Here is a 21,228-nt window from a genome sequence, read left to right as displayed (position 1 = left end):
AAAAATACTGTTTCCCTTTATCGAGACGCGAGAAGGAAAAAAATCTACAACGGCCGTAATGAATCGAATGTCTACACGCGAGACGCTTCGGAGCGAAGCAGCCAGCGTCTGAAGTATCCCCGAGGGTTTGAGAATGTTTTAATTGCGCGGTGATTTTATTTCGATTATTTAAATCGGGCGCGGAAAGGGCCGGCCGAGTCCCTCCGCCCTGTTTACCGATAGTTCCGACGCGGAGGTTGAAGCGGCGGGTACTTGAGCGGGGCAAAGGCACCGCGCGCGAGAGAGAGAGCCTCAACAGATGTGTCGATATAGATCCGCGTGCTCGTAACCGCGGGCAAGCTTGCAAACGAAGCCCGTGCTCCTCGGCGCAGCTTCCTCGTTGCCGCACGAGAGACGGCGATCCGGAGCTACGGCCCTGGAAAATTGCTCCGCTTCTGGGCCGGGAGAAAGAGACAGAAACGTAAAGGGTGGTTACCGTGTGCCGCTGCCGGTGTCTATTAATGTCGCGGGCCTATTTCCGGATATATCTCGTGGTTGCCGTGCGAAAATTTACCTCCCTCCTCGCGGGAAACGGAAATCGATCGATACCGAGAGGCGGCGGGGCTCGACGGGGCGAGACGAGGCGGGTAGCGCGAACGTGTGCCGCGCCGATTCCGTAATGGAAAAGAAGAAACAAGGGACGAAGGACTCTCCAAACTGGAGATCTTCCCCGTCCCGGGTTCGCGAAGTCGGCCTTTACCGCGAAGCGCGACTCCCGACATCCAGTTTTAACGATTATTGTCCGGCTCGTTAATTAACGTAAGCACCTTCTTTCATGTATATCGAGCAGCCGGTTATGCATTCGAAACTGGAAATACGCGACGCGGTTTTTCCGCGTGTCGCGTAACCAATCGGTGTTTAAAACAAAAAAAAAAAAAATTAAATACCGCGGAACGTCGTGTAATTGGTCACGCGGTCACGCGGAAAGCACACGCCGGGAATGCGTTATCTCTCTCTTTTTTTTTCTTTTTTTTTTCCATTCGATAAGCAATTAAAAGTGCACAGAAGACGACGACGTTCCCCCCTGAGGCAGGCGAATAAATGCTTGACTCGTACGCGAGAAAAAATCAAACCGAGCTCTTCGCGGCAGAGCGAAGGGGGGAAAAGAATGCGTGACGCAAGACTACGAAGAAAACAACGCAAGATAATTTTTATTATCGCAAAGGGGAGCATTGTTGCGTGGTCGAGAATCCATAGGGCAGGAAAAGGAAGAAGAGAGGATCGGCGGCCGGCGTATATATTTTTAAGCGATCGCAGCTGTGGTTCGCGCCAAGATTAGATAATACATTGCCGCGTCTCGTGTTCCGACAAAATCCTGTGTGCATTCTGCCCTGATGAACGTACGTCTCCTACGAGAACAACTCGGCGAAAGGACGCGCTTTACGAAGGGAACAAGTCTATCGGGTGCCTCGTTATCTCGAATGCCAACACTTTTATCGATAAACATACGGTGGATTGTATTTGAAAAGGACGGTTCCAAGCGCAACAAAAATACACGAATGCATTCCTGTTACAATTGTATTTTAATTTAAATAAAAAAAAAATTTTTTTTATTGACGTTTTACTTTCGGCTTGTCTCTATCCATAACGTTAAGTTGAACGTATCGTTCATTTTTATCGTCCACTAAAACGCGCCCGCGGACCCATCGGAAAGGAGAAAGGGTAAAAATCGATGGAACGACACCGAGAAGATCATCCCAATCGTCATTAACCACGTGCTGTTCGGCACCCATTTCTCTGATCAAAATGAGGGGTTCGGGATAACGTGGCGCGCCCTCCCCACGTGGCACGCAGATGTGCCCCGGGGTCAGTATCACCAGTTGTGCGATTGTGTTTTCCTTTCATGAGCACGCGAGCTGAATATTAACCCCTAAAACCCATCAAATCTTTTTTTTTTTACTACAGAAAGTTTCTAAAAAAAAATATTTTTAAAAAATACAAATTATACCAGCGCGAAAACAAATGCTAATTTAATATAATATTATATGTATTGCTACGTATCTTCTTTCTCTCCCTCTTTCTAAATATATATACATATATTTTGTGACTCGCAAGTACGTCTTGTGTCATCCGCACTCTCTAAACGATGTCATCCGTGCGGGGCAATGACTTACACCGTGCGCGTTCCTTTGAAGTGTTTGCCTATGTTTTATTTATTCCCCGTCCGGCGTATCCCCCACGACCCGGGTCGCATCTCGACCGAATTCTCGTTCTTTGTTGCCTCGTCTGCGCGCGGAGAACACAAAAAAAAAGAAAAAAGATCCCGGCGGGTTAAAGTTACCCACCTGAATAGCGCCCGTGCCCACCTACAGCGGGAACGTAATCGCGAAAGAATATTTCGCCTCGTTGAAAAATCGCGTAATTGACTGTATTATCTACGTTTGTTATCTGCGTTTGTCGTATTAAGCGGCTGCAAAAGAAGCCACCGCTTGACTTTCCGCAGGGAATATTAGACGACGTTGATGCGTGCTTCCGCGCGTGTAATATACATCACCGAGATACCATTAACTCCGATTATCCATATGGAATCGTCCAATTGACGTTTGACCTACAATCTCGTAATTCACTCAGTGCGTTTCAACTCGATTTAATTCCCAACCGTTGTGGAAGAAGCCGAAACGTTTGATATAATACTTGGATCTATAACTTAATTTTTTTCACCTTTAAAATAACGTTTAATAAAAATTAAAAAAAAATAACCTTCTAAAAAAAAAAACAGTTACAAGGTATCGCTCGGTTATTTTAGGAGTTACGCGACGAAAAAAAAAAAAAAAAAGGAAAAAAGAAAAAGAAAAGAAAACCCTTGACGGAAAATAAAATAGTCCCGCGCTAGAGAGATATATCCTTCAAGACGGTCGAAGTTCGAAAGAAGGTGAAGAAAGAAAAAGGGCAAGGCAGCTTGAATCGTCAAGTAAGGAACGAATAAAAGATCGCCAGCTGACTCGTGTCTGTCACTGAAATCACTACCTCGCCGACGAAGAAATTATTGACCACGCGGCCGATAAAATTGAGCCGCTCTTTTTTCCCCCTTGCCTTCTTTCACGCTCGAGTGCGCCGATCCATCCCAAGACCGGATATCGACTCTTGATTCTTGTTCCGGGCAACCTCGCAACGACTTCTGCGTAGCTTCGCGAGTCTTAAAAACCGAGTATCGGCGCACTTGAATTTTATCCCATTTTTAAAAGGACTTGGAAGATCACAGAGCGCGCGCTCCGAGCGCGTTATTACGTTCGGGCATTAGTTAATTATATTAATTCCTTTAAGATAATTACGGAGACTGCAAGTGCGCAATTATAATCAACGAACATCGCGACGTATTCACATAAATATAGATTCGCGATAGATCGAAGTGTACCTATATATTAATTTTTTTTTTTTTTTTAACACGCCCTTACCTCGGTAGTTATCAAATTATTCTATCGAAAATATTAAAAAAAAAAAAATTCTTATCTTGAATTTTATACCTGTGAAAACTTTCAAGATTCTTATAACGCGACAGCGACCTTTCCTAAGTAAGATGTACTTCGCCTCGTATCAACGTCTAGGAGTCGATACTAGGTCACCACGGTACGGTTCGATGAACGCGATGTTCACATAAGGCCAGTTCCTCAAGCTCGTGAAGAGCGCCTAAGCAAGTGTATTGAATGCCGATGAGTCCTTCGCATTGTTAAGAGACGTTCCAGTTCCGCTTACGCATTTTTTCACTCAACAAAAAGAGAGAGAGAGAGAGAGAGAAATATATCTCGCGTGCCATACGTCTTACGTAGTCAATCAATTCAGCCAATAAATAAATCACTCAAAGAGAAATCAACCCCTAACAAGCGCTCAATCATTTCTACCTGCCTTCTTTTTTTAAACAATTTACATCATAAAACGATTCCATCTCGCAAAGTGCCAGCGCCGAGTACAAAACATCCAGCACATCGTTTCGAAGTAACGTTCAAAGAAGAAGACGAGAGTCTAAGTGCATTATTTGGGAAAATAACGCGGCCGGCGAACAAGAAGCGCAGCTCAAAAAACAAATTCATAAATAAGAAGCTTTTGAATAAAAGATCCCCCTTCCCGCTAAAGCGAAAGGAGCCAGGGCTCGTAAATTATGTGCTTAAAATCGTCGTGCCGACAAGTCGCAGTCTAACTCGAGTGAATTCGCCTCTCCTGACCATTATTAAAGATACAGTTATAATCTAAAAGGGGACACGGCGCGGCGCGGATCGCTTCGAGCCGGGGCTTACCTCGTTTCGACTTGCCAGCCCGCGTACCGTACCTCCATTCCGCCCTTAATCCAAAACGCACCGCAAATACCGTACCCGGAAACTGCGCGCGCCGTACTTCAATGCTGCGTCATTAACAGTTGGAAAGTGGTCCCATCGCGCGGCACCTCTTTGTTCGCCCACCGTGATTAAACTTGGTCCCCGGCGCTACTTTTACGTTGCCGTTGTCGTTACGCCGTCGCGCCCGATTGTCGTGCCAAGCCGCTACGAAGTCTCCTCGCAAATCCCCGGGCCTTAACGCTTGTCCGATTACAATCAAGAATATTCACGTGAAGGGATTAAGTGTTACGGAATTGAAGGCTCCGCGGTAATGCGCGACTGCCACGCGGCTCTCTTCACGCCTCCGTCGCTCGTATATTTTAAAAATTTAATTTGATATATTTATGGATAGATAATGTACGTTGATTGTTTTATGAAAAGGCATTGATAAATTTATAAAGTGGTGTAAATCGCAAATTTATCTGCTTTAATTAGTTTTAATTCTAAGTGTTAACACGTGTACTTGTTTACTTCTACTTGCGTTGTTCCGTAAATAAAAATGTAAGGTGTGGAGGGGAATGGAACAAAAGAAAACTCATTAAAACTGGACAATTAATACTTTAAACTGATACGAGGGAATCAAGATCACGTACGATATCAATCCCCGAGGGGCGCTACGGCAATTTGATAGCGCGTCCCTTTCCTATCTCTCACTCGGCGAAGCCTGTGATTATTTCGCGTCCAATTATTTCGCGGAGGCAACGCCGCGCGCCGCGCCTCGTTACGGGCTAAAATCGAGGGAAACAACGAATAAGTAGCGTAACACGGAAAGACCGAAGGCGAGAGAGAGAAGGAGATACGTGCACGAAGCAATATCCACCCTCATAATTCCAATCATTCGCCAGATTTATTCTCTCCGCGATGAGCGTGTTCGACGCACACCCGATTACATTTCGCTTACAGGACAATATCGCGGTCGTCGTAGCAAACGCGAAATCTCGAAAATTATTTCTCTAATTAACTATCACATTTGCACCTCTCAAAAAAAAAAAAAAAAATATTAAAAAAAAAACAAAAAAAATTGTACTAATAAACACGTACGCGGGATTAATTTTGTATTGTAATTAATTATACAAAATCTCAAGGTAAGGTAAATCTAATTTAAATGCGGGAGCAAGTTCTAAGATTAAACTTGACGCAGGCAGCAACAGGGTTGCATTACCTGAATATATAAGGGTTAAATCTGAGACGATAATCCCCGCAAGAATCTTTACCGTTGAACGTTATCGTTCACCGCAACCCCCTTGACTCGCCAACATTAGACGCGTCGTTAATTACAAGTTGAAATCCTAATAACGACGCCGCCTCGAAAATAGGTAGAGCTTTACGCGTTGTTTGCGCACCGTTGAAAAACTAAATTACGAGAAGTCTCTTAATCGCGCCGCTTCGCGAACGGCGTATCAACTTTTTTTATTTTCTTTTCCCTCCTCCTCCTTTTTTCCCCCCCAGTACTTTTTCCGAGGATTTTCGTCGCGGATCCCAACAAAGGGCTCGGCTCTTCAAGCGCCGTCTCGCACGTTAACCGCGATTCGTCCCCGTGGAACATCGCCGCGTAACCGCGCCTCCGCGTCGTGCACGCGCCGTCTTTGTCATGGGGTCGCACACATTGCCGACGACGAGATCGCCCACATAAAAGAGAGAGACTCTCGATAATTCAACGGAACAGGGCGAAAAAATCAATAGTACAACCACCCCGATGGTGGCGCGCGGACGTTGCCAGGAGGCGACTGCGAGGGGAACCAGAGGGGGGAGGGGGGTCGGCGGGAGCGAGGGGGAGCCAGAGGGGCGGCAAGAGTCCGAGGGCCCCCCTAACTCACCCGGGGGCGCGTGCATATACGCGGGCGCTACGCTTTCTACCGCGTATACTTAATGAACACGCGGCGGCAACGTATTTGCGCACACGGCGACTGACACCCGGCCCTCCCCTCCCGCCCCCTCCTCCTCCCCGGCCCGCCTGGTCGCCTGCCGGTCGGCCGACCGGCCGGCGAACACCCGACTCGGTCATTTATTTCCTTCTTTTCCGTTCCCTCTTTCTCTCCGAGAGAGCGCAATAACCTTTCAGCCTCTGCTCTCACTTCGGAAGAACGATCCACGGAGAAAGAGGAACCTGAACCACCTTCGGCCTCTCGCCGCGGTACGCCTAGACGCGAAAGCCGCCCGAATCTGCATTTCCCTGAGAATCCCCCTTTTTCCCACTCGCGGAGGGCAAGGCGGAATTAATTTATGTTATGCACGTTGGAAATAAAAGAGCATTCTTACGCCGCGAAATGCCGCTTGCAAGTCGATATCGCGCTGCTATAACAACGCGAAGGGGGTCGATCTGAGTTTGCCTGGCTGCCGGAAGGAAATGCATATCGTTGAGGAGATTGTTTATGGCCGTTGTTCAAATTTATGCAACATTCAAACTAATACGATAAACAAAGCCCACGCAACCGGATCATCGCGATGTATGTGTTCCGAGGAGTACAAATATACGTTGCTCACGCACACCAACAAGTTTAACGAAATTAATTTGCTTTTAATAGAGAAATTAAAGTCCTACTCCCTTATTTTTTTTTTTTTTTTTTTTTTTTTAAGTGCATGTAAATACGCACGCAGAGAAGATTTAAACAAAATTTTTCTTCAAGTAATGGACCATGTAACAATACCATGGGCTATTCGCCAAATTGGGTCATTAACCACTTTGAAGTTGTACAACCGAAATAAGATCACAGAGCTTTCAACATCGTTTAAGATGGGAGTAAGCGATCCGAATAGAAGGGCCACCCTTTTTAGATAAAGTCGCGGTTCGTCGTTTTCTTTCGTTCTTTTGTAATACAGAAAACTGTATTACGTAAAATAAATTTGTTTAAAGTTTCCCTTTTAGCCCATTTGAAAAAGAAAAAAGAAAAAAAATAAAGAAAAAAAAAGTATATCTGTCTTGACAAAAGATTTTTTTATCAAAATAATAAAAAATGAATAACTAACGAGCTTTTAGATTAATTTGTCACTAATAACTATAATTAAAATAATTAAAAGTCTCTAAATACAAACGTGTAGACTAACATCGATTAACCTAATCTAACAAAAGAGCTAAAACCACGAAAATTTACGCCCATTACATGCTAAAAAAAAAAAAAAAAGAGAGAAAAAAAAAGGGACTCCGAATTAAGATCGATCGACGTGTCGCGTGACGACATATGTCCGTTTCACGTCGCTGCGTTGTTTAAAGCCCCCCGAAAAACAATGGGCGAAATGGAATTACCGGGTTTAACGGGTTAATATTCATGCCGATCGCGAAATAAAAGTCCGGTCGTTTAGCCGGGCCTCTGACGTGACCGCGTGCACGATTTCCATTGTCGTCGCTGAATCGAATGTGTTAGCATTAGCGCTGAATCATTAACGAGGGGACGGGCCGGCGTTGTACGCTACACAGATATCATGGCGCCGCGAGTTCGCCGACGAGACCAGATTTCAATCATTCTCCACTTCTAGAAATTGCGGAATAGACCGGGGAACGGGGAGCACCCACCCCTCGTGCACGATTTTCGTGCACACCCGGATGTATTCAAATGCTACGTCCACGTCTGACTTAAAAATCAATAAAGAAGCCCCGGCGGTAATTTAAAAGAAACCTACTTCGAGGATACACGATCGAGAATTCAAAACGCGAGCTACTTGAAACTTTTACGTGCGACGAAAATCCTCGCCGGCGTCGCGCACCTTCGACGTTAATGTAAAACAAAAATGAAAAGCAACACCTTTATTTCAAAGGGAAAACGAAAAAGTGGCCGCCGGGTCTCGCAGTGAATCTTACGGTATATAGAAACGATTACAGACTTTTGACGGTGCTTTCGACCGAACTGCAAAGGAGAGCCGTGAGAACCGGGTGGAAGAAAAAAAAAAAAAAAAAGGGAAAAATCTTAATCCCGCATACCGCACCCGTTCAGTAAACCGTGATTTTCCGCGATTTTAAACGAGAAAAGATCCGAAAAAGGGGGGAAACGAAACAAAAAAAGCGCGACGATCTACGTACTTGATATTTCACGCGTGAATCACGGTTTCGTTGGACGAAAGATTGCGCGGAGGAAAATTGGATTCTTGAATTCGGGACGATTGAAATAGTAGTTACGTATTCAACAGATGATTTCGTGACACTGCGCGTAATTTGCACAAGTTATTTGATATTCCATTAACAGGCGTATTCTGATTAACGATTATATTCTGATTACGAATATTCTGATTATGAACAATATCAAATAATCAGAACGATCGATTAATTTTAATATTTAATATGGCGATGCAAATTTAGCAATTTTTTTCGAATTTTATCAAGATAACGCGACAAGCACGATGTAATTAATACGTAATCAATTATTTTATTACCGGAAGAGAAATTTTTATAATAAATCTAAAAAATTTTTTTTTTTCTTTTTTTCTTTTTTAATAAAATTTGTGATATATTCTCAATTCTATTATTAAAGAGAAACGTTCGTCCCCTTTCGGGTCGGTATAAAAATTAACCCAATATTGTTTACGAAACTAAAAGGGCACTGTCTTTGACTCGGAAAGTCACACGGCGACATTGGACCTTCAATCGCGAGATATTAATAGAACCCACTGGGACTATCAGGACTGATGAGACAGCATGCTAATAACGCAACCCGACGGGATATCTATTATCTCGTTATAGTCAGCATCGGAACGATCAGAGGAATCGTGAATCTTCCCGGGATGAATAATGCTTTCTATCTAAAATTGCGATGCGGCAGGAACTTCTCCAAATTAAAAAAAAAAAAAAAAAAAAAAAAATGCCAAACTATCTCATGGACTGTCGCGAGATACCGTAACGCGACCGATTCCGGAATGACGTTCGCACCGGACCGAGAGCCTTCCAACGTGAGGAACTAAATGTTCCGCGTTTTACGAAGCCACTTCCTAAACTCGAGCCACTCGACTTCCCCCAATTAACAGCCGGGCATTAATAAATAAGCGAACGAGCCGTATCAATCCGAAATGAAATCCTTTCGCATGCAACCGGACCGATTAAGACGGCGGAAGAGAAGTCAGTCACGAGTAGTCACGCGAAACAATCACGTTGCAGATTATGTGGATTATAAATTAGAAATATAAAGCGAGAGGGGCGCGCGGGAGGGAAAACGCGGCTCGGAACAGGAGCGAGATAAAAATCGCGCCGCGAATAATTTCCAAGCCGGACAGCTGGAATTGCGAGATGATTTATCGTAACTCGGCGTATTCCGTGCGAAATACACGGACTGATGTACGATTACCGTAAATTTGCGCGTTTCTCACCAGACGTGTGACGAAAGCGCGAGTGAAAGAAGCGACGCGAGGAGAGGCGGAATCACATTTTTCCGTCGTCTCGCGTAAATAAAACTCGCTTCCATAAAACGTCAGGTTTATAAGGCGGCCCATTCACGCGAACAGCTGTTTTGCTGTATTTCATTTCGTACGTCGCTCGGCAAGAAGAGATTTACATTTTCGTACAATTACACGGTCGAAGGCGTTTAATTTCAATCTCGAATAAAAAGAAAAAGGAAAAAAAAAAAAAAATGTACGTATCAACGGCAGTAACAGCAGGCTTTGTGGCAATCACAGTAATACACTTTCAAAAATCAAAAATTACTTAACGCCGACGTCGTGATGCTTTGCGCAAGTATATTACTGAAATTGAAATTTTTAATTACTTTGAAAATCTATTTTCAGGCACCGCGGCGCCCCGTAAGCAAGCGCTAAAAAGGCACTTTCTTTATAACTATAATTAAAAATATTCCTTTATGCGAGGCCGATCTTCCGTCCTGCTCTGGCGAACTAAAATACGACGCGGGCCCCGCGAATAATTTCTAAACGTTACTTAATTATCGCGGTTTCATTCGTACAAAGAAAAAAAAATTCAGTAAATAAGACGGAGAAAAAAACATCCGAGAAAATCGAAGAAGCGGAGAAGAGAGGCAGAAATGGCGTAACGCAAATCGCTAATCCCGACGTTTCCATTTAATCCTTTCCCTTTTCATTGACTCGCGGTCTCGAAGTGAATTTATCTCCGCGCCGCGCAACCCTCCGATTAATCTTCGCCGCGATACAATGGCATCCGATACGAGACGATAACGCTCGCGTTGCGCGGAACGAGATGTGCGAGGTGAAAGCCGCCGTTGCCCGGCCGTCGTGCGTTAACGACGAAAAGCCGGCAAAACGACTCCGCGAGAAGTCAATTTACCGTTGGACAAACAGGCCGGAGAATAAATGTGATTTCGCTGCCAGTGCAAATACCGTTTTAGACGATGTAATTAGCGTCCGCGGAACACGCGACGCGAATTGACCGAAGAGCAGGTGGAGTTTCACCGTTAACGCGTTGCGAATTCCAGAGGCATTATTTGCGACGACGGACTGACGTTCCGCCGTTGTCGAATAACGCTTAACTTGCGTAGTGACGGAAAAAAAAAAATAAAAAGAAAAAAAAAAGGAAAAACTAGGAATATCCCGCGGAAAGAAAATAATTTCAACCGCGCGCGATTCGCTAGGCGTTATTGACGCCTTTAAGTATCTATAATAACGGACGATGTGCGGTGTAAAATATTGGAATAGCCATTCAACTGTTACGGCAACACATGCCGAGGTGTTCTCACCAAAACGATCATGCACGCGTTCACGGGGAAAAAAAAAAAAATAAAGCTCATATCAAAAAGAGGAGAAAAAGGGAGCCAATATACGTGTGGTCGAGCACTCGCGTGAAAAGAACGTCGGATGCGAATATTATACCGTATTGATTATAACAGGAATTTTGCAATAACGATTGGTACTCCTTGTCTCTATAGATACAAACGATAAAAAAAAAAAAATAAAATAAAATAAAATAAAAAATAAAATTCCAAGACAAACGCAGAAGCAACGATTGACAACGCTCGGCGATGAAAATTGCCGGGCGCATAATTCCCGCACGACGTATATCATTAACGTTACAAAAAGCCGTGTTAAATATTAATTAAAATTGTCGACGTATAATTCCCGCGTAAAGTGCAGCCGCACGTAAGAAGGTAAAATAAATTAAAAGTACAGAGAGCTAATTAAAAGTTAAGACGCGTGGAAATTGTACGCGTATCGGGCTGCGCGATCTTCGGGCCGACTTTCGCGGAGGTTAATCAAATTCAATTAACAGAGATTACCCGGATTCGGTTAATCGAAGGTTCGTTCGAGATTAAGATCGAGAAGTTTGCGCGGCGTTTATCGCGTTGGGGAAGCTCCGCGTGAAAATGCGGCTTCTAGGAAAAGTCTCGGCCGGTCACCAATCTCTCTCATCGGACACCCTGCCCTCTCGTTACGCTCTTTCTCTCCTCGCGTGCGATATTTATCCCGCAAGGATGCACAGTGACGCGTGCAATTTCCGATGGAAGGCGAGAGAGCTCGCCGCCAACGTGATTTAAAGGTTAAGCCGAGGTTGGCCGAGCACGCGGTCGCCCAATCGACCCTGCAAGGGCTTCTACCGTGGTTAAACTTAAATCAGACCTGCATTTAAGCCTCGATCGCGCCGCGCTCGTTACATTCAATTCTCGCCCCTTGCGTCCGAGGGCTGATTAGGGCACCGCGACTCCCGTAACTCTCGGTTACCACCTAATCTTATTTGTCGCGCGTAGGAAAATTATCGTTGCCGAGTCTGATGGATAAATTTTTCGTAACCTCGCACGAATCGAATCGAGGTATAAATTATTCCGTTGCTCGAATAAGGGATACGTCGTTATGTTTTTTTTTTTTTTTTCTCGATATTGCGCAAGGCCCTGCGACGTCTCTCGGAAAATTAATCGAAGAAGTGTCGAATGGCACTTACGATATATACTCCATTTGCGCGATTAAATGCCCGGCGAACCGCCCGGCTTGAGCCGTACATAAATTACGGTTAACACAGTACAAGAAAGCCCTGCCAGGCTCAGATACGAGTGTGGCGGATAAAACGACCCTTTCCAGAGGTAGGTTTCGGTACGGATCACCGGATGCGATTAGCCGGTTACGCCCTTCTGATGGGAAAACAAAGGCTACTTCGGAGGAGTCCTTACTTCCCGTTTTCCACCGATGCTAAATGGTTCGATACTACATATCGCCGATACGAGCGAGGTACTAATCGACGGCCAAAGATATTTCATAACTACACGAAACACGACCAAGCGGCTAATAATCGATGCAACAATATTCATTGCGCTTCTAACGTAAACAAAGTTTCTGACGCCATCTTGTAAAATACTTTTACGCGGTCGAGAGATAAGCGATGTAAAACAAAGAACGCTGAAAGATTTAATTTCAGCATAGCAACTAGATATTTTATTTTGCGTAATAATTTTAGAACTCTCTCGAAATAATTTTTGATTAAAAAAAAAAGAAAAAAGGAAAGAAAAAAAGAAAAAAAGAATTTTAATTATGAGATAAACGTTGTGCTTAATAATAATTATTTTTATTAGCGTAAGTCTCTTTGTTCGAGATACGAGCGTCGATATAGCGACTCGTCGACCAAACGGACAAGAATACCGAGGGCATTAAAGTCTCCCAGGGCGTTCTTAAAGAACCGTCCGAAAAATGCCCGTCGATCCACGCCGCGGAGACGATCGCGCTGGTAATCTGCTCGCAAGCGTGGCAATAACGTGACAGTAACAACGATCAATGTCTCCCGTCGCGTGTAAATGTAACGCCCCCATGCAAGCGAGACGCTCTTTTCCCGTCTTTCTCTATCTCGCTGGACCGCGATCGAAAACAACGGATGTTAACTAACCGCGGGTGCCGCTTATGCTCGCGACTCGTCTCACGATTGATCATCAAGTCCTAAAGCAACGTCCGAGCGCCTCGTGTTGCCGCATCGAGCGAGGTCAATGGCGTATTTACGTTTGTTTGTTATGGTGGCGGCTCGCTCGCGGCTAACCCGAAAGTCCTCGGGACCGTTCGGCCCCGTGCGACCGTAATGCAGTGCGCGAGATGCATGTGAGAAAAAGATACGGAAAAGGCTCGCTTACCGTTCGACGCGTCGTTCGCTGGCTCGATGCTCCTCCACCGCGTGTCTCCGCCGCCGTCTGTCGTCAGCCGCTGGTGCCACCCCCTTCGGGTAATCCACGGTGACCGCGAAGCTCTCAGCGGGGCTCCAGGGCGCCGATGAGTTCGCTCGCTAGCGACACGTCTCTCCGGCGAGCACGAAACCGGCGACCACACGGCGCATCGCGCGCGCACACGACGCTCGACGAGATGCACCCACAGAACGCGGACTGACAGCTATCGCGCGCCGTTCATTATCGGACGCGGGGGAGGGCCGGGGGGAGGAGGGAAGAAAGGAACCGACCTCTCGACCTGCGCTCGCGCCGCTTGCAATTGCTCCTGCGCGCCCGGCTGACGTTCAACTGCAACTGGGCGTCTGCGCTGGTCTGCACCGAGACGCCGTACTGAGCCGCCGGTTGCGCCACTTGGCGGCGCTATTACGGAATAGCGTCTCGCGTTCGACCAATCAACGCCCGTCTTGCGCACGGTCACGTAATATGCTACTGTAGAGCTACAACGGAATTACGGCTATGACTATGGCATATAAATTTTCGTGTAGATTGGAATATTGGGATTCTTCTTGGAACATGCTTCCACCTTCGTACGTGGCTAGCTGAATTCTGGCTGATTCTGGCCAAGTGCACCGCCACCTGAAAGTTTTGCGTCTCCGAGCTTGATGTGGTTTTACAATATTATTTGTAAAACATGGCCATTACTAACAGACATGTTAAACTGTTTATATGTGCGGCCGGTATATTCGTGTGCTATTTTTACTTCGGTATATTACAAGAAAAAATCACTCGTGGACAATATGGCAATGGAGAAAACTTCACTTACATGTTCGCGCTGGTCTTCGTACAGTGCGCACTTAATTTTGTATTTGCCAAAATAAGCCTGATGACTGTGATGAAACAAGGCGAAGATACTACGAGAACTTTATATTATTTCCTGGCGGCCTTAACATATTTTCTCGCCATGGTATGCAGTAACATGGCTTTACAGTTCGTCAGTTATCCGACACAGGTGATTGGTAAAGCCGTCAAGCCTATTCCCGTAATGATTCTTGGTGTATTGTTAGGAAAAAAGGTACATGATAAATCTACACACTTTATAAGACAAATCTTTGCTTATCAAATGTATTAAAAAAAATATTTTTTTTTAATTATTCTTTTTCTTTTTACAGAGTTATCCAATTAAAAAGTACATATTTATTTTTTTGATCGTTATTGGAGTTGCATTGTTTATGTATAAGGATGGTAAGGTCTCTAAAAACCAAGTAAAATCATCATTATCGGTAGGAGAAATATTGTTGCTGTTGTCACTAGCAATGGATGGATTGACAGGCGCCGTGCAAGAACGAATGAAGGCTGAACATAATTCAAAGTCGGGTCACATGATGCTTAATATGAATCTCTGGTCTGCTATCTTTAGCGGCATAGTGATTCTCGTTTCTGGAGAACTTGTTAAATTTATACATTTTCTTCAGAAATATCCTTTTGCCATATGGCAAATAACGACATTTTCCATAGCTGGAGCAATTGGACAGTTTTTTATATTTCTAACAGTAGCGGAATTTGGCACATTGCCATGTTCAATTATAACTACCACTAGAAAATTTTTTACCATTTTAGGTTCTATATTAATTTTTGGTAATAATCTTTGTCCTAGACAATGGATAAGTACAATCATCGTATTCTCAGGTTTATTTTTAGATGCTATATACGGCAGAACTAAGATACAGCAAAGTAGAATACAATAATTATCTTTGCATTCATTTAAATGCACACCGTGACATAATCTTTTAAATATACACTTCCAGAATTTTTTACGTTGTTGAAACAACAGTTTATAACGTGCTACGATTATTATTGTTATTGTAAGTATTCTAATTATAAATTTATATTAAATATAAGATTATTTTTTTATTAAAGTTTTTAATAAATAAAACAAAAAACGCAAGCGAGAAACGAAAAATTGTGTAACATTTTGCCAAGATTGAGGATAAGAGATATTGAATGGCGGCAAATGTATATGTATATAATATATATAAATGTATATATGTTATATAAAATATTTGTATGTTTCTTTCGTTCCTTTTATCGTATAAAAATATGCTCCAACGACTGATGCAGCACACTAATAGCAATTTTGGCGACCCGTCGAAAACTTATATTTCTGATTTCTTGGCTGGTCGTGAGCATCGAGTCTACTTCGATACGTCACGGCTTTCCAGCCAATAGTGCCCTGGCACAGTACGGCCAGCGGGCCTTTGTGGCAGTTACACTCTTCTTGTTGGAGAGTTAGAAACTGACCAATTATATTAAAGTCCTAAGAGAATAATCTAATACGATTGGCTCATCGTAGAAGTCTCTTTATACCATAATTATTCACCGCATACCTACACACCTAACTTTCCTACCGAGAATACCACGATCATTTATCGGGTTTATTGAACATCGCCGAGTGAACGCTCAATCGTGAGATTTCTCGTGATTTAGAATCATTATTGAGTGATTATTTTGCAAGGAAATTTATTGTTAATGTGCAATTAGCGTAACGAAGCTTTAGTTATTAAAAGTAGTGATACCTCACGTACATCGAGCATATATCTGTTAACTCAAGATTTTACCATTAATATTTCGACAAGTAATTGCTCGAAAAGAAAAACAAAACCGAAAACGATACATGGATAAAAATACGGAGTTTTGTTTTAAATATAAGAGAAGCACACGTTGCTTATGAAAAAGAACAAAAGTTATTAATTAAAAATAGTAATGATGGTTATGTTCGTTGATCAGTGTGTGATTAATTGACGTAAGAATTTAATAACTTTATCGTAACACCGGATTACTACTATTTTACTCGCATTTAACGATAGATGCAATGGGTTTCGAAGGTAAAGATAATTATTTATATAATTACTTTAATGAAATTTAAGTTTTAACTCAACAATATAAAAATAAAATATCTGCAAAAATTATTCTTTTTACCTTTAGATGAAAGAAGCGATTCAGAAGAAGAACGTGATAAATCGAGAAGCAATTCTCCAGATTCCCAAAAATCAGGTAGCAATGCAACAGACAACAGATCAAAATCGCGATCGGCTAGTCCTAAATCTTCTCCTGCTAGGTATATTGATAGATTGTTTGATTTTGTATTTTTCCAATTAAAATTCTTTTGTTTTAACTGAATTTGAATATTACAGATCAAATCGATCCTCGCCGCGGCGAAATGAATCGCCAGCTTCTGTTCGATCGAATGCAAGTTCCAGAAAGTCTTTCTCTACATCACCATCTAGATCACCTTCACCAAACAGATCTGGCTCACCACTGAATAACAAGAAAAGTGTATCTAGATCGCGTTCTAAGTCTCGATCTCCAGAACGTATAGAGGCAAGCGCAAGAGATGGCTCGCAATCACCTGCCCATTCACATCGCTCTATCAAATCACATTCGAGATCCCGGAGTTCTTCCCATTCGTCATCCAAGAGTTCTCATGCATCCAGAAATAATTCACGTTCTAGATCTAGATCGAATTCTCCGAAGCCAAACGATACTCCATCTAAATGTGCCTCGCCGAAAGCAAACTTCCAATCGTCTCCTAAATCTCCTTCACCCCGTGCAATATCTAAATCGCGATCCCGTTCAAGATCCATTTCCCGATCTCGTTCGGGCTCTCCAAAAGCGTCGATCCATTCACGTTCCCGTTCCCGATCTCGTTCGGGCTCCCCAAAAGCGTCGATCCATTCACGTTCCCGATCTCGTTCGGGCTCCCCAAAAGCGTCGATCCATTCACGTTCTCGATCTCGTTCGGGCTCCCCAAAAGCGTCGATCCATTCACGTTCCCGATCTCGTTCGGGCTCCCCAAAAGCGTCGATCCATTCACGTTCCCGATCTCGTTCGGGCTCTCCAAAAGCGTCGATCCATTCACGTTCTCGGTCGGGAACTCCTAAATCTTTCCGCACAAGATCAAGATCGCCATCCGGTTCAAAGAAAGGTTCGCGTTCGCCTTCGGCATTGCCGAATCAATCTCCAGCAAGAGACAGACAGTCAAGATCACGCTCTGTAAATAGCTCTAGGAAAGGTTCTCCAGATTTAGAGAAAAGTCCTCGTCTTAGATCGCGTTCAAATTCGGTAGACAGAAAATCGAAGTCCAGATCTAGATCCAGAGAGAAGTCGCGGTCAGTGTCGGGTTCGCGTAAAAATTCTGTATCTCCTGCACATTCCCGTTCAAGATCTAGATCCACCTCGCGGTCAAGTAAATCCAAATCTAGATCTCGTTCCGTTTCAAGAGCCTCGCGATCAAGATCTCGTTCAGGATCCAGAAAATCAGTATCAAGATCAAGATCGCGATCTCGCTCGAGATCCAAATCTGGTTCGAGGTCACGTTCTGGTTCGCGTTCAAGATCAAGATCGAGGTCCAGATCGAGATCGAAATCGAGATCGAAGTCACGTTCGCGTTCACGTTCGCATTCGGGCTCGCGTTCACGTTCTCATTCACGATCGCGATCAAGATCAAGATCAAGGTCTGGATCCAGAAGATCCAGAAGTCCTAGCAGAGATTCGGATGGTGTGGTCAGAAAACGAAGTAGAGTACTATCGGATTCTGAAGATGAAACTGATAAAACAAAAGCAAAAATACGAACGAAGCATGAATTATCGGATTCTGAACGTGAAGATGAGAACGAGAAGAAGGATGATGAAGAGAAGGAAGGAGAAGGTGAAGAAAATAATCAATTAAGCGAAATTGTTAATGTACAACAAGACAATGAAGAAGATTCTGACGACGGAATTATTACTGGTAGCGGAATGTAAGTATATATTTTAATATTTATGTAAAACCTGATATAAGAATGTATGCGAAAATTATAAAATATAAACGTGCAGTAAAATTTATTAACATTATAAGAAAAGTCGAATCTAATTTATTTTCAGGGATGACTCGATGTCTGATTTTGATCGTATGTTAGCGAGAAAAAAAGAGGAACAATCTCGTAGGCGCAAACGAAAAGACATTGGCATTATCAATGATAACGACGATATCATAGCACAATTATTATCGGACATGAAAGCTGCAGCTGAAGAAGATCGAAAGTTGAATCAACAAAATAGACCTGCTACAAATAAAATTTCTATGTTGTCAAAAGTTTTATCGCAGCTTAAGAAACATGATTTGCAATTAGCTTTCTTGGAACATAACGTCCTGGCGGTTCTTACTGACTGGTTAGCACCAATGCCCGATCGTTCATTACCGTCTCTTAAAATCAGAGACAACCTTCTTAAATTATTATGGGAGGTAAGTTTATATGAGAGAAATCTTTTTGTTTGATAAAAAAAAAAGAAGCATGCTTAAATTATATATATAAATTAATTATATTATTTATAGTTCCCAAAAATTGATCAAGCCTCACTGAAGCAATCTGGTATTGGAAAGGCTGTGATGTATCTTTATAAACATCCGAAAGAAACGAAAGAAAATAAAGAACGAGCAGGAAAATTAATCAACGAATGGGCCCGACCTATTTTTAATTTATCGGCAGATTTTAAGGCGCTCTCGAAAGAGGAGAGAATGCAGAGGGATCTCGAACAGACGCCTCAGAAGAGAAGAAAAATCGAAGAAGGCGGATCTTCCCAAAAATCGCAGGATATTAATAAGGCCTTGAAGGGAGATTCCAAGTATGATCATTAATAGTTGTTAATTATTAATTGATATTAATTATTTTTATATTACGTAAACAAATATTTTTCTTTTTAATCTTGCAGGCCACTGAGACCGGGTGATCCTGGGTGGGTAGGAAGGGCAAGAGTACCGAGACCATCGAACAAAGATTATGTCATACGACCCGATTGGAAATCAGACGTCGATATCAGTAGGGTAAGTATTTGTTTATATATTGTATATATTTATAGCACTTAAGTTTTTTATTAAAAAAATTTATGTAATTTTGTATGCTTGTAATAATTGTAATAATTTTTATTCTGATAGAGCACTAAAAAGCAAATGAGCCGATTCGAGAGACACATGAAAAATTATATGGATAGTAAGCGTATGAAGTCGGCAAGAAGAGCAGTAGATATATCTATAGAGGGTCGTAAGATGTCTTTGTAATATGCACTTTTATGCTTTATACACAATTGATATAAGATTTGTGATTCTGTGTAGCGAAACGTATTCTGCGTTATTTTTCCGACAACTGGTATGATATGTACATATGCATACCTATTTATTTGCGAGTAAAAAAAAAAATGTTTCGCATATTGTTTTTTCACAAGTCGGTGGCAAAAACGCAATTCTTTTAGAAAAATTATAATCTAAAGTAGATTTAATCGGATGGTTTCAATTAAATTTAATAAGTTTTAATGACTTAGAATATTAAGTATACATTTAAGTATCATTAATTTTAAATGATGTATCCTTACATATTCTGTATAGAACTAAATATTATAAAATAAAAATACGTCTTCGAATTCGTGTGCATCTGTTCCATAAAGATTATTATTAACATTTTAAGCATACGCAACCAAAAGAAAAAATTTATACCATATTGTTAAATTTATTAACAAAGTATTTTATGTGTAATTTCATGTTAACATATATGTATATATATTTTTTTTTTAATATCTCCAAATGAATGGTACCGCGATTTTCAAAACGAATTAAGTAACTTACCAAAACTTCCGTCGTGCAAGATGGCAGCAGTCCCTTTCCGGTTTATCGTCAAACGTGGTGTACGATACAATGAAGGCGAAGGGTGAAGTGAGTAATTTTTATAAATTTCGCACGAGGATTAAGCGAAATTGACGTTACAAGCTTTTCCTTTTCATCCCAAGCAACAATTATATCTATAAAACTTGACGGGAAAATAAGAAATAGAACTCTTCTGCGATATACGACTCGACATAACCTTTAACTCATACCGTCGACGCATGGTCGGCACAATTCCCAGTAAATTTACAATGAATTAAAATGAAACGATAATCTCCTTATTTTCTCACAGCTGAAGGAATTCGAGGTGATAGGGCGCAAGCTCCCCACCGAGAAGGAAAAGACAACGCCGTTGTACAAAATGAGGATATTCGCGCCGGACGCTATCGTGGCGAAGTCCAGATTTTGGTATTTCTTGCGCCAGCTGAAGAAGTTCAAGAAGTCCACCGGAGAAATCGTGTCTCTTAAACAGGTACTCGTTTAGAAATTTAAAATAAACATATTGTCAAAAAGAAATTATTAGACATAAAAAAATTAAAAAAAAAAAAAGAAAGAAAAAATGCTGCAATTCGTTGTGTGTTCAACAGCGCTGAGTTACAACTGATTTTTTCAGATCCCTGAGAAGACGCCGATGAAAATCAAAAACTTCGGAATCTGGCTGAGATACGATTCCCGGTCCGGTACACACAACATGTACAGGGAATACAGGGACCTTTCTGTCAGCGGAGCAGTGACTCAGTGTTACAGGGACATGGGTGCCCGTCATCGCGCTCGCGCTCACTCCATACAGATAATCAAGGTGGAAGTCGTGAAGGCTGCTAACTGCCGCAGGCCTCAGGTGAAGCAGTTCCACGACTCGAAGATCAAGTTCCCATTGCCCAAGCGCATCCACCACAGGAATCGTATGCCCCTGTTCAGCGTCAGGAAGCCGCGCACCTACTTCCTTTAAACGGGACGGTGTTTTCGTGGCGCTATTGTATTCTGTTAAAAAGATAAAAGAACTTTCGACATAACTGTCTAATCGTTTTACTTTTATTTCCCCTCCCTTGCATCTGGTACGAGATAAAAGCGCTCGTTGTTTTTTTTTTTTTTTTTTTTTTATAAATTCGAGAACAAAGAACTTGGCTTGGAAGAAGCGAAGTGCGTTTGCTGTAGAAGCCGATAA

General features: G+C 42.6%; 4 protein-coding genes across 5 annotated transcripts in view; 3 read left to right on the top strand and 1 right to left on the bottom strand.

The window, feature by feature from the left end:
* The window catches only part of Src64b (Tyrosine-protein kinase Src64B), a 34,354-nt gene extending 20,653 nt beyond the window's left edge, over positions 1 to 13,701 (bottom strand). For both annotated transcript variants that reach the window (XM_070654800.1, XM_070654803.1), the window contains exon 1: positions 13,343 to 13,701. The gene's annotated coding sequence lies outside the window, so the exon portion shown is untranslated. The remainder of the gene's footprint in view (positions 1 to 13,342) is intronic.
* A 204-nt stretch (positions 13,702 to 13,905) lies between these two features.
* On the top strand, positions 13,906 to 15,429 carry Meigo (Solute carrier family 35 member B1 homolog meigo). Its single transcript, XM_070655652.1, has 2 exons — positions 13,906 to 14,444; positions 14,542 to 15,429. The coding sequence occupies exons 1-2, from the start codon at positions 14,064 to 14,066 to the stop codon at positions 15,115 to 15,117; spliced, it is 957 nt and encodes a 318-aa protein (XP_070511753.1). The 5' UTR covers positions 13,906 to 14,063; the 3' UTR covers positions 15,118 to 15,429.
* Positions 15,430 to 15,750: 321 nt separating this feature from the next.
* On the top strand, positions 15,751 to 19,825 carry LOC139102002 (IWS1-like protein). The gene is made up of 7 exons (XM_070655582.1): positions 15,751 to 16,254; positions 16,355 to 16,487; positions 16,564 to 18,168; positions 18,293 to 18,653; positions 18,744 to 19,033; positions 19,121 to 19,232; positions 19,344 to 19,825. Exons 1-7 carry the CDS (start codon positions 16,242 to 16,244, stop codon positions 19,464 to 19,466), a joined length of 2,637 nt encoding a protein of 878 aa, XP_070511683.1. The 5' UTR covers positions 15,751 to 16,241; the 3' UTR covers positions 19,467 to 19,825.
* Positions 19,826 to 20,052: 227 nt separating this feature from the next.
* Positions 20,053 to 21,076, top strand: Rpl18a (ribosomal protein L18A). The gene is made up of 3 exons (XM_070655678.1): positions 20,053 to 20,114; positions 20,356 to 20,535; positions 20,677 to 21,076. The coding sequence occupies exons 1-3, from the start codon at positions 20,097 to 20,099 to the stop codon at positions 21,010 to 21,012; spliced, it is 534 nt and encodes a 177-aa protein (XP_070511779.1). The 5' UTR covers positions 20,053 to 20,096; the 3' UTR covers positions 21,013 to 21,076.
* The last annotated feature ends 152 nt before the right edge of the window (positions 21,077 to 21,228 follow it).

Source organism: Cardiocondyla obscurior, linkage group LG04 (assembly GCF_019399895.1).
Source record: "Cardiocondyla obscurior isolate alpha-2009 linkage group LG04, Cobs3.1, whole genome shotgun sequence".
In the NCBI taxonomy this organism is placed as follows: Eukaryota; Metazoa; Arthropoda; class Insecta; order Hymenoptera; family Formicidae; genus Cardiocondyla; species Cardiocondyla obscurior.
Note: the sequence above shows the minus strand (reverse complement) of the source record. Positions and strands in the feature narration are given on the sequence as shown.

Excerpts from the sequence above, each read along its gene's own strand:
- Meigo (XM_070655652.1), top strand. The coding sequence starts at position 14,064 with ATGGCCATTACTAACAGACATGTTAAACTGTTTATATGTGCGGCCGGT. Across the intron at positions 14,445-14,541 it reads GTGTATTGTTAGGAAAAAAG|AGTTATCCAATTAAAAAGTA; the intron begins GTACATGATAAA and ends TTCTTTTTACAG.
- LOC139102002 (XM_070655582.1), top strand. Across the intron at positions 18,169-18,292 it reads ATTATTACTGGTAGCGGAAT|GGATGACTCGATGTCTGATT; the intron begins GTAAGTATATAT and ends ATTTATTTTCAG. Across the intron at positions 19,034-19,120 it reads GCCTTGAAGGGAGATTCCAA|GCCACTGAGACCGGGTGATC; the intron begins GTATGATCATTA and ends TTAATCTTGCAG.
- Rpl18a (XM_070655678.1), top strand. Across the intron at positions 20,536-20,676 it reads AAATCGTGTCTCTTAAACAG|ATCCCTGAGAAGACGCCGAT; the intron begins GTACTCGTTTAG and ends TGATTTTTTCAG.